General features: G+C 46.2%; 1 protein-coding gene across 3 annotated transcripts in view; it reads left to right on the top strand.

Moving 5' to 3' along the window:
- Positions 1 to 13,246, top strand: part of HIVEP3 (HIVEP zinc finger 3) — a 279,924-nt gene that overhangs the window by 244,434 nt on the left and 22,244 nt on the right. For all 3 annotated transcript variants that reach the window (XM_062014453.1, XM_062014452.1, XM_062014451.1), the window contains exon 7: positions 8,202 to 8,377. In XM_062014453.1, coding sequence (XP_061870437.1) covers positions 8,202 to 8,377 — 176 coding nt within the window. The remainder of the gene's footprint in view (positions 1 to 8,201; positions 8,378 to 13,246) is intronic.

Raw genomic sequence — 13,246 nt, 5'->3', positions numbered from 1 at the left:
AATTTACAGCAAGGAGCTGTGTCCAGTGAAAGGTGCTTTAAAGGCTGAACATGCAGGAGGTGTTATGCTGCTTAAATCCCTGCTGTGGTTTTGTACAGGGTAAACCTACTTGAATACACTGCCCAGCTTTTTTCATAGTTAGCTTAAATTTTCCACTTCTCCATTTCACTCTGCAGTTCTCAGGATAACTGTTAATAATGAATGTCTCTCCATCCTGACCATCACCTACATCTTTCCAGATCGTTAGCCAGTCCTTAGACCATTTACTATCTATGGTTCAGTGTAATGTTTGAATCGTTCACTTTTGGTATGCTTTCCTCCCAAAATTCATCTCTGCATCTACCCCCTTCACCAGAGCTGTTGTTTCCCTCTCGTTTTTTTACTGGTTTGCTGGCAGCATTTGACTTTGGAGATGCCAAAACCTGCACACCATGTCCCAGATGCGATCACATCAAGATAGATTTCCTCTGATTTGATGTTTCTACACCGACCTCCCGACGTCCTGGTGGTCTGGCTGCCTTGTCACAGGGCAGTGCTATAGGAAGGAAGTCCTGTGGCTTTTTCCAGTGATCTGTGGGCTCTGCTAGCATTCAGTTTTTGTAGGCAGGCTGGAGAATCACTGATCTCCTTTTGGACACTGCCTTGACCACCCATGGTCTGAAGCAGCTGGCATGTCCCACGCAGCCCCAGTGCCACCAAGGTCGTGCTGACAGAGCTGTGATCACAAGGAGCACACTGTGGGAATACACCCACTTTATTGTTTCCCATTCAAACAAATGTGGAAAATTGCCTTAGGTAAAATCTGAGCTGTGGGGACCCACCAGGGATATTATAAAAAGCAGAAAGAGTAACTTAGGCCTGAGCTGTCCTGTGTGATCATGGGGTTTTTTTTTTGCCATGCCATGAAATTCCTCCTCCTCCTATCTATGCTGAGATTCCTGCAGAGAGGAAATTAGAGGGGTGCATTTATTCCTGAAGTTGCCTTTATTGTTTCTTGCTGAATTGACATGCATTTTGTAGTGGTGGTGAACAGCATTGCTGGCAAGCCATAGGGGACATTTTTGTTCTGGAGTTTTGGTTTCCATGCAAGCAGACATGCTGCCCTGTGCTTGGTGGTGTGAATGATGTGCCTGGCCTCCAGCCGATGGCCAACCCCATGGCACACAGCACAGAGGGAGTTTCCATGCAAGAAACTTTGTGGTCACACAGAGTTTTTAAACCTTGGAGAAGTAAGAACAAGGGTGAACAGAACTGCTCCCTTGGACTTCTGGAGCCCAGACTGTGGCCTGTAGAGGGGACTGGTGGAGTCCCTTGGGAATCAGTCCTGAAGGGCAAAAGAGTCCAGTTGAGTTTTCTTCAAGAAACACAATTCCAGTTGAGTTTTCTTCAAGAAGGAAATCTTCAAGGTGCAGGAGCAGGCTGTCCCCATGTGCTGAAAGACAAGCCAGTGGGGAAGGCAGCCAGCCTGGCTGAAGAGAGAGCTTTGGTTGGAGCTCAGGAAAGAAAGGGAAGCCTACAACCTTTGGAAGAAGGGGCAGGCAGCTCAGGTGGACTAAAAGGATATTGTGAGGTTATGCATCAGCAGAGAGTGCTCCCTGTGCATTGGAGACATCGTGACATGAGGGGGTGAGAGGGGCTGCCCAGACACCCTTCCCATGCCAGCAGCATGTGTTGCTGATGAAGGGAAGATTTAATACTCCACAGCCTCTGTGAGGTTCCCCATGAGTTCAAGGCAGCTAGTTATCTTTTGATTCATCCTGATTTGTTACTTGAATTGGAGTCCACTCAAAATGAGTCCCGTTGCTTCAGACATTGTGTTGTACCTGTGGCAGAAGATAGTCCCTGCCCCAGTGTTTTACCAAACAGAAGCAGCCCTGGGGTTGCTGCCTCTCAGGTGGTCACCTTGGATGCTGTAATTCTTCTGCTGTTAAATCTTGAGCTGCTGACACCTAATTCAAGGGCAAGATGATGTTCACAGCAACACCTTCATGCCAGGCTTCTTTATGTATGTCCAGTCTGGAAGGGTGAAGGTCTCATTCAACTCAGCCTCTTGTCTCCTGCAATTCCACTGGAGACTGGCAAGTACTATTTCCAAAAGATCCATTACTTCAGACAGAGGAGAGGGGATTTCTGTGCCAGGTCCTCCCATATCCATGCCCAGCTCTTTCTCTCTCCTGCTGCATCATTCTTTGGAAGTTCATTGTTTGTCTTGGTGCAATATCCCTGTCTGGTGAATTGGGTACTAGAAGGTTTTATGATGCTTTTTGAAACCTGGAAATGGCATTGTCTGGTTTGGGTTTGTAAAGAAATCCTTCTGTTTGTTCTGCTGCAGCTTGACTTAAGGAAGATTTATAGTAACTATCTGACCTTAAGGACACGTCTCTCCGTGTGGTGAACTTTAACATGGGCTGCAGTCTTAAAAGGGCCTCTCACCATGTCTTTCCCCAGGGTATGCAAAGGGTAAGGACTTCTGCTGAGTACTGCAGATGTTGCTGTGGGAGAGGTGGTCTAATCATCTAGTAGGGAGTTGTGAGAAAGGCAATAAACTGACTAGTAATTAGTGACATTATAGTGGTTACACATTTATCAGCGATCTGGCAAATATTGCAGGTGGCATAAAACATAAATTAGATGTGTTAAATCCAGGGCAGACTGTCAGGAACTTCCGAAGGATTTAGCCAAGCCAGATGAATGAGCAGCCTGATGACAGATAAAATGTGCCATCAATAAAATCACAAGACTTACACCAAAGGCAACAACTGGAGCTACTCAGTTCACTCGACTGTGAAGTAACTGCAGCGGCTCAGGAAAGGGATCAGATGTCCAATTCCTGTTACTATGTACCAGAAATCCAAAAAAGCAAACAAGTGAGTTTAACAAATGTCAAAACCAGTTGAGGAAATACTTGTTCAGTTGCAGAAAAACTAACCAGGGGTGTTCGTTACCAAATTCATGGTATTCACAGAACCAGGCTGCTTATGTGTGACTGGCATATGAGTACAGCTGCAGTGCTGAGGCTGTGAGCAGCACTTTGCAAGGAAAGGTAAATTCCTGGCAGCTGTAGAAAGCAGGAGAGAAGGGGTGATTCAGCCCAACTGTGTCTGATAGCGAAGCAATGACTCTCCCAGAAACCTGCTCTCCTTTCCTGCCTGTGAACCACCAAACTTCCTTCCCCCTCTGCTCTCCAAGGTTTTTATCGTGTGGTTTTCAGCCACAGGGAGATTTTTGGATGTGTCTCACAGCGCTGAGAAAAGAAAAGGAAGTGTCTGTGGCTGAAAAGGATAGTCAGATATTTGTAACAGCAAATATTAAGAGCTAAGCCTCCCAACGCCTGCAAAGGAATGCTTCATGGCTTTAGGTTCTGACTAAGTTGAAGGGAAAGTGCTGAGACAAAGCTCAGGTTGATGTTTTCCCATCGTTTTCTTGTGACTTCTGACAGTAATGGCCTGTTTTGAGGCCATCAAGTCTCAGAATCTGGTACTGCCTGTCGTAGCACCGATGCTGCCGTGGCTGTGCCAGTTCCTCTTGCTGTGAGAAGTGTGGTGGTTGCACAGAGTTGACAAGGTGTGTGTTTGCCAGCAAAGCTCAGCAATCCAGCTTTCAAAACAGAAAATAATGCATCAAATAACTGAATTTTTATCTTTTTGTGTGTCTGTCTGAAATAACTGTTCACTGAATTAGTCTGTAATGACCAGTTGCCCCCCCCAGGTTTCAAATGATCTCAGTATTAGATGGGAGCTGCGACACTGTAGGAGGTGGAAGTTGCTAACAACAGGGTTATGAATTCCACAGTGGAGGACAAGCCTAGATTTGCTGACACAAACTCCAGCTGTGTGTATTGGAGGGATCTGATTGCAGCAAACGTTACAGAGCAAGAAGATCCTTTGTCCAGGGTAAACCTTCACGTGAAATGAGCTGCCATTGATTTGTCTTTCTGATGCAAATCATATGAGTGTATTAGATCCTCAGAGAAACCAGTGTCATACTGAAGTAATTATCTCCATAAACATATTACAGCCTTCAGTGCAGACAGATGGCATTTGCACCAGCCTTCTTTGTGTTGTGGCACCTCCCTTGATTTCTTCTTCCTGTTCAGTTTGGTGTTTCTTTAGGTTTTGTTTCTTTTTCTGCTTCTCTCCCGGCGTGTTTTACACGTGGTCTTGGGGAGCTGTAGAAAATGATCTGTGTTGAAGGATGGCTCAGCCTCACAGAGTGTCAGATAAATTGCAATGTCTAATTTCAGATTAAATCACGTGTCCCTTTTTATCCAGGAAAAGCCAGCCCCAGTAGCTTTAATGGGGCTGACGAAGGGACTGTTGGACACAAAGAACTTGCTTAGAGATTTCCATGTGAGAGTGTAATTAGGGGTGGTGAAAGTACAAGGCTGATAAAGGAGCAATTTCATTTTTTAAATGGCAAGGTGATTACCAGCATAATGACAGAAAGAAAGGAGGGAGAAGGAAGGCTCAAGTACCAGTTTGAACAGAAGAGATATCAGGATTCCTGGGTTCCTTTTGCTCCTTTTGCATTGTGGTGGGTTGACCCTGTCTGTGTGCCAGGTGCCCCCCAAAGCCACTCCATCACTTCCCTTCTCAGCTGGGCAGGGGAGAGAAAGTATAACAAAAGGCTCATGGGTCAAGATAAGGACAGGGAGATCACTCAGCAATTACTGTCATGGGCAAAATAGACTTGACTTGGGGAAAATGAGTTTAATTTATTACCAAGCAGGACAGAGAAGGATAATGAGAAATAAAAACTAAACCTGAAAACACCTTCCCCCCACCCCTCCTTTCTGCATGGGTTTCTGCCTCCTCCCCCTCAGTGGTGTAGGGGATGGGGGTTACGGTCAGTTCATCACAGATGGGCTCTGCTGCTGCTTCCTCTCAGGGAGAGGTCTCCTCACACCACAGGTCACAGGGGAATCTTGGCTCTAGTGCCTGCAGAACCTCCTCCTCCTTGGTGTCTGCAGAGCTGTTGCTCTCACGTTCTCACTCCCTGCTTCTGCTGCATTTTGCACCTGTGCAGTTCTTCCTCTTCTCTGTGTTAACCACAGAGGCATTACCTCCATTGCTAATTGGCCTTGGCCAGTGGTGGGTCTCTCTAGGAGCCACCTGGCATTGGCTCTAACAGATATAGAGGAGGCTTCTTGCAGTTTCTCATAGAAGCCACCCCTGTAGCCCTCCCCCCAACTACCAAAACCTGGCCACAAGTGTTAAGCCTCTGACTGAATGAAGAAGGGACAGTGACCTTGTGTGTACCCTGGTATCTGTATGGACATATGGGGATGGAGGATGGCAGTCACTGTGTGCTCTTCAGAGACCAACACAGTCCCCCCTGGGCAGATAATGAGAGCCTTGTGATGAAGGGGTTTTGGTATTGGTTTTTTTTAGGGAGGGAGGTGTGGGGAAGGGATGGGGTAGATGACATTACTGTGGCTTCAGTTATAGGAGACAGAATAGAGCACCTCGGTTACCAAACGACTCTGGTTATGGTCTGGGGAACTTCTAGTGACACTGAAGGACAGAAATAGAAGCTCTTTCCCCCACATGCAGCTGTTGGACACCAAGACTTGGTTATGTTGGTGCTGCTACTGGCATTTCAGGCGAGATTGAGGTTCTCTAGATACCCATTTTTCCTCTCTATTCTCTAGTCTGTGTCTGAACCTGTATAGGAAATCTGTGACCTCATCATCTCAGTGCATGAACAACTCATCATCTTTTAAACATCTTCTCACATGTCTCCTATGGCTAAGCCACCTAAGGAGGTGGCTCAGCCAGCCTCTTACAGATGAGACCATGAGGCAGAGAGAGCAGGACTTGTCAGGAGAGAGTTGGTTTAGTACAGAGCTGACATCTGCCAGGTGGCTCTCAGGAAAATTACTCTGGATTTTATGTATTGTAATAGGTGCCCCAAACACTCACCTGGAACTGAAATGGCCTTTACACTTCCTAAGTGAAAGAAACAGAGACAAAGTTATGTGCATTCTGCCTGGGTGGGAGATCAAGGAGTTCATGCAGTGTGATTTGCCCTCTTTTAAACCCACAGTTGTGGGTAGCTGGGATGTGTTTTCCTGGATGCATCTTGTGCAGACTGTGCCATTACCATCCTATCAGTTCTGAGCTGGGTTCATGATTTTTGTATATTTTGCCTCAGTTTTAAGTTCTTTTTGGGTTTTTTTACATTATAAATACATTGGGGTGTTCAGGATTTAATACACCTTCACTGATTTAAGTGCTCAAGCCATTTCTAGTGCTGCTGTTCAGTTTCTCTTCAGTCTGGCTGCTGTTTTCTCACCATGCTGGTTTGGAGTAGGCTTTCTTGAGAAGATACTAAAAGGTGACTGATGGTGGTGTATATCTTAGGATCCTCTATGAAGATGCTTTAGATGGCTTGATTTTTTTTCCAAGGTGGATGTTTGGACATTTCTGAAGCCCAGACATAATTGACACTGAATAGAAAAATGAGTTGAAAGAGGCACCACACTTCAAAACTTTGGGCTCTCAAAAATCTGAGGGGACCAATTTCGTGTTACCTTATTCTTCTTGTGCTGTAAGTACAGGAAATCACAGACTCCATTTGCTGAACAGCAGGAGGCTAAATGATTTGTCTCAGTCTCACAAATATTTTTCATATCCACATCATGTAGCCTTCCCTGTGCACTAATGTGTGAGTAAATGAATACACAATGCGAAGGAAGGATGACCAATCTCATTCTCTTGGGTAAACCTAAGTCATGATATTGTGCCAAAGATAAAGGAGCCTGGAGTCTGTGGTGTTTACATTTAGTGTTAGCACAATATAGTTTAAAAATGGATGTTTTCTTCTTTTTCTGTGTCCATTCTGGGTGTGTCATTCTAGCAGGAGTCTGTGCAGGGACCACAACTTGCAGTGTGGCATCAGAGTCTTCTCAGATGGCTTTTACTGTTGTCCTAATGGGTGGGAAGGTTGTATCACAGGAGGCTGAGCTAGGATGTATTTTCTCAGTACTTTGCATACTACAGCAACAGACTGTGTATTATAAATCAGAGCATAGGCTGAGGGAGAGATGATTCAGGCAGCCAGGCTGGACTGTGATGTATCTTGTTTGTGCAAATGGGATCTCGACCGGCTTGAGAGTTGGGCAGAGAGGGACCTCAGGAGGTTCAACAGGGACAAGTGCAGAGTCCTGCAGCTGGGGAGGAACAACCCCCTGCACCAGCACAGGCTGGGGGTGCCCTGCTGGAGAGCAGCTCTGCAGAGGAACCTGGAAGTGCTGGTTGGTAATAAACTGACCATGAGCAGCAACGTGCCCTCGTGGGCAAGAAGCCAATGGCAGCCTGGGGGCATCAAGAGTGTGGGCAGCAGGTCAAAGGAGGTTCTGCTCCCCCTCTGCTCTGCCCTGCTGAGGCCTCATCTGGAGTCCTGTGTCCAGTTCTGGGCTCCCCAGCTGCAGAGGGACAGGGAACTGCTGGAGAGAGGCCAGGGCAGGGACACCAAGATGCTGAGGGGACTGGAGCATCTTCCTTGTGAGGAAAGGCTGTGGGACCTGGGGCTGTTCAGTCAGAGGGGGGGATCTTATTAATAGTTACAAATATCTAAATGGTGGGTGTCAGGAGGTTGGGACAGCACTTTTTTTGATGGTATCCAGCAACAGGACAAGGGGTGATGGGATGAAGCTGGAACACAGAAAGTTCCATTTAGATATAAGAAAAAAACTCTTTCCCTGTTTGAGTGAGGGAGCCCTGGCCCAGGCTGCCCAGGGAGGGTGTGGAGGCTCCTGCCTTGGAGGGCTTCAAGACTCACCTGGACACGTTCCTGTGTGACCTGATCGAGGTGGGAGCTGCTTTAGCAGGGGGATTGGACTGGATGATCTCTAAAGACCTCTTCCAACCCCCACCATGCTGTGATTCTAGGCTATTATGAGTGCCTTTAGTTTGTGTTTGAGGCCAGGGAAAATCAGGACATTTGGGTGACGCTGTGTCTTACCTCAGGACTTTGGGCTGTTTGTACAGAGAAGCATAAGAACATATCCCAGACAAGAAACTTAGACATCTGGGCAAAGGCCTTTGAAGGTGTTTTGAATTGTGACTAATAAGCCAGAGCGAGCAAATGGTAAACGAGACCGTGGTGGTGTCAATAACGTGCTGAATTAACCCAGGAAAGTTGTGATTGAGGTGGGAATCTGCTATTTTTTTTTTTATCATGACACCTGTTGCTCATAGGTACAAATCAAACGAAGAGTATGTGTATGTGCGAGGCCGTGGAAGAGGGAAGTATGTATGTGAGGAGTGTGGAATTCGCTGCAAGAAACCCAGCATGCTGAAGAAACACATTCGCACGCACACAGACGTCAGGCCATATGTCTGCAAGTACTGTAACTTTGCTTTTAAAACCAAAGGTAAGAGACAGTCAGCTCCTAGCTCCTCTGCTTAGAGTAACAACTTACAAAGCCTTCTTGGGGGGCACTGGTGAAAAGGGGAAAAAAAGCCTTCCCAAGGGTCTGGAAAACCTTAGGAGTTGGAGGGAGGGGGATGAGGGAATCTTGAATTGATATTTCCAGAAGAGGACCAGCCCTGCATTAAGCTGATGCATTGTCACTTTGGACAGTGTTGACTCCACGTGCCACGCTGCAGCAGAGCATCTGCACCATCCCATTTGTGCTTCTTAAAGGGAACGATCCTGACATTACATCTTCACTGGCAGCGATTTATTTGTAAACAAAACCACCCCAGAATGAGGGCAGGAGCTCCTGGGTACAGAATGGAGCACCTGGAGACAGCCTTTGGGGTGGCTTTTTGCACTAGTGCTCTCAAGAGCTGATTGCACTGCACATTTCCATCCTTTGCAGTTGCATGGAGCTTCAACATTTGCCGTATCATATCAATAGAGGTTGTTTTTTTCCAGTGAAGACCTCCGTTCCATCTAGTCATTAGTGATCCACAGCCTCACTACCACTAGACACTCTTTGCAAACGACCTTCATCATCGCCTCAGTCAGTGTACAAGTGAACACTCTTATCAGGAACATGCAAACCCAAAAAAGTCTCTTCCAAGACACTGTGAGTAAAGTATTCAAAGGTGCCAGAGGTGCCAAAGTCCCTTAAGCTTCTATTAGGAGTCTGTCACAAACTCCTCTCCATCTTTGGTTGCAGCCACTCTTGCAATAAAGATGTTGAGTTCAGCTTCTTGGTTATAGTTTGACATGACTCTAAAATGGCTGTTGCCTGGAGTTCCATTGTTGCAAAGCTCAGAAGATGACACAGCTGGGAGAGAGAATTACTTCAAGGAAAGTGTCAGCCCCCCCAAAACCAGTGCCACCCAAGGAAGTGGCACAGCATGGGTGCAGGGAGGAGGCACTGGGTGCTGTGTGGACCGTGACACGTGTCCTTACCCAGAGAGGCAGATCCATGGAGGGCACATCAGTGCCAGACAAGTGACCCAGACACTGGGTGATTCAGGGTGGGCAGTGCCTAGAGCTGATGGCTTTGTTGGTAAAGCTGGAGGGTGATTTCTGGGTAGCAACGTGCTGGTAATCACTAGGCGTATGGCAGCATGGGGAAGTGATACTGAATTTGAGGCCAAATTCTCATTAGACACATGCAGCAGATCCAAGAGACAGTTCTCTCTCTCTCTCCCAGCCTGGAGCTATTTCTGATTCATTTTCTGTCTCTTTCCCCTCTTGCTTTTGTTACTTTGTTCTGAGGTTTTCCTTTGAGAGGTGAATCCATTCAGCCTCTTCCCTCTCTTCACCTTGCTTTCTGCCATGCTTCTGTTAGGCTTTTATTCAGGGTGCTGCGATCAAACCATCCTTTTCACCATCTCTCTAGCTGCTTTGCTCTTCATCTCTGCTCCCTTGAAGCACACAAACTGTCAGCACTGACTGTGCCGATTGCATGTTGCAGATAGACAATTGCCTCTAAGGGACTTCCTTTCTTCATCTTGGCAGGAAACTTGCATGAGGAAGGTAGCATGGAAATGCTTCCTTCCAAAAACCTGTCTGGTGATAGGATTTGAATGCAAAACTACCCATTTGCCTATGGATGCATGTGAGGGCAGAACTTCCCTGGAACAGTGTTTTTGGGGGCAAATAGTTGCACAATGGTAACTTGGAATTGCATGGAAACGGTTCTTTGCTGGAGGGGGGTGACAGTCAGAGCCCTGGTTGTGTCCTGTGGGCATGCTTATACTCCACATTGCAGCACTTGGGTAAAAGCTGTTTGCTTTGTTGATGGACTTTTGGAAGAGTTGGTGGAAAGTGAGAAAAGAGATCAGCTTTGTGTGCTGATAAAATCATCAGTTAAAGCCTAAGTTACAGAATCGCTGCTGTTGGTGATGGGGTGGGAACTGGAGGTCCAGGAGGTCTGCAGAACTCGGTGTTTCACAGCTTGTTTTGCAGAGAACAAGAATAAGATTGTTTGTGCCCTGATTCATTAGGATCCTCCTTCCTGCTGTGCAGTTTTGCAACCACAATTAACTGCAGGATGGAGAAGCTGAAGCTCTTGCTACTGAACTGCACTTGCAAAAAATACAAGCTGAGCTGAAGGTCTTTTAGAAATCAACTTTCCAGAGCTAATTTTAGCCTTCAGTGTAAACTCAAAGGGGATAGCTGTGGAGCTGTCTTCCTTTTGGCTGTGGTAGGTTTCTCCAGCATGATCTAATGCTCTCAAGCAGGCTGGAAGCAGTTAAATGGGGTGTTTTTTTAAATGATTCTTTTTAATGAGGATCTCTGGTTAAAATGTACTCTGCAACCACCACCAACCCCCTCTGCCCCCTGCTACCCGCTCCAGAAATCCATATCTGTGTTCCAAGAACTGGGAAAACTTTTGCAAAAGAAAGAGCTTTAAGTATTTTTGCCCTTTTCACTCATTATGCTGCTTGTGTGCTTTTTGTGCACTGCTGTCACTGGGAGAGAAGCTGTTCCTTTGGGTTACAGAACCCAAAATGTTGATTAATTTAAAGCAAATCCATGAGATTTATTTTTGTGTGTGTGTGAGCTCCCTTAGCTGAGGGGAAACAGCAGTCTTGGAAATTTGTTTTGTAAAGATTGATTTGATTTTATGTTTCTGGACCAGAGATGAATGTGCCTCTCTAATGAGGTGTCTCTACCTCCACTGTAGTAGTGCTCTCCTAAGAGGTTTGTTACCGTGGCCTCCAAGAGGTTGTTTGAAAGAGGTTAAGCAACTTCTTCATTGTTTTCTTCCCAGGAAGGAAATGAAGAAAAAGTTACAGTCTAACAATTTTCCCTTTCAGGAAGGTCAGGGAGAGCTTTTTCCCTTGACCACTTTCCCAGAGGGGACACAGGAGCTGCAAGCTTTTCCTTGTCACTCACGTCGAGACACTCAAGGGAACCACAGCCCCTTTTCTTCACTCTTTCTCTTGGGTGACTTGGGGCTGTGGCTCAGTGTTGGCACATTAATTCCCCTCCTGTGCAGACCTTACCCTTTTCCACAGCTACTTTCTGTTCTCGTTTAGATTCACATCAGACTTTCACATCCTGATTACTTGAAGGTTTCTTATAATTTCTGGACAAAGTGTATGGAGCAGCTGACTGTGGTGATGCTGCTGCCTTTGCTTGGAGGTCAGAAGGGACAAGGAGCCTCATATTAATTTAAAAGGTGCCTGTGTAAAGGACATGAGTGCCTGTTGGCTGGAGATATCCATTTGATAGTCTAGTCCACTCACACTTTCCAGACACCAGACTTCTTCATGTCCTCAGCTGTAGTCTTCCTTTAACAAATTAGTTTGCAGTTCCTTAAATCAGCTCATGACAGGCACTGAGGTTATTCAACATGTTAATATATTAAATGCATTACACCCTCAGCCCCTTAAAGGCAAGGTTATGGCTGCACAGTTTATTGTTATTACTGCTGTAGCAGACTCAGGGCTCTGCTAAGGCTCCTCTGGAAACTACAGAGTGAGTCCAACAGATAGAAAGCTCCAAAATAATTAATTGCTGTTATAACAGAGCAGATTGATATATACATTTACAAAATGTCCCTGTACCCTGTGTGTTCTGGGGCCCTTCCTTAGTGATTGACAAAGGGGAGGGGTCCAAGCATCACCGTGGAGCCATTGCTGAGAGGAGGCTTTGGTTCCTTGGGATGTCACAACCTTCTGATGGGTTGAGGACAGAGTTGTGCTCAGGAACCTGCTGCCTTCTCCCTTGCACAATGTGATGTGAGCTGTGATGCTGGGAACAGAGAATGACCCAGTGATCCAGACAGGAGGTGAAACACAGTGAGCAAAAGGGCTCTTTAACTTACCAGGGCAAGGTAAAAAACAAAAGAGGAAGGAGGGCTGGAGTAAGGCTGACAAACCCAGATGAAATATTAGCTGTTATGTTTTAAAACAGTGCAGCTCTAAAGTTTCAGTACAAGCCTCAATGGGAAATATGCTAATTCTCTGTATTTTGAAGTCTGCACATGGAGCCTGGGTACCTTTCTAGAAGATTAGTTTTTGGCTAACATAAGCTGATAGGCTTGATCCAGAAGATGACTGATATTTTATAGCCTCTGTGAATACAGGCAGCAGGTTAGTTGTTCAGGTGCTCTCCTTTAATCTTTAAATCAATAAGTATAACAGATAATAACAACATTTTTACAAATTGTAATCTTTTGCCCATTAGATTATATAAATTAAAGCTTTTCCTTACATAGAGTCTCACTTGCGGACATTATCTCCACATCAAGACCTAAATCAAGGCCTGTGCATTATTTAAGACACAAATAAAACATACGTCAAGGGTTTATCTGGGATGAAAAGTGTTGGCCTGTGGCTGGTTCTCTGTGTGTGAGTGTGTCTCACAGTGGAATGGGAGTCTGCAAGTCACAGAGTAGCTCTCCTTGCATCAGAGAATCAGGTCCAGGCAGTTCCCCTGGCTCAGGGGCACAGGAACGTGTCCAGGTGGGGTTGGAAACCTCCTGAGCAGGAGCCTCCACACCCTCCCTGGGCAGCCTGGGCCAGGGCTCCATCCCCTCAGCACTCAAATAGTTTTTCCTTATGTTTAAATGGAACTTTTTGTCCTGTCACTGGACATTACAGAAAAAAGTGCTGCCCCAAGCTCCTGACACCCACCAGTGAGATATTTGTAACTGTTCATGAGCTCCCCCCTCAGTCTCCTCTTCTCCAGACTGAACAGCCCCAGGTCCCACAGCCTTTCCTCACAAGGAAGATGCTCCAGTCCCCTCAGCATCTTAGTGTCCCTGCACTGGCCTCTCTCCAGCAGTTCCCTGTCCCTCTGGAGCTGGGAGCCCAGAACTGGACACAGG

This window comes from Colius striatus, chromosome 24, assembly GCF_028858725.1.
Source record: "Colius striatus isolate bColStr4 chromosome 24, bColStr4.1.hap1, whole genome shotgun sequence".
NCBI classification, from domain to species: domain Eukaryota; kingdom Metazoa; phylum Chordata; class Aves; order Coliiformes; family Coliidae; genus Colius; species Colius striatus.
This window is presented reverse-complemented; position numbering and strand designations above follow the sequence as displayed.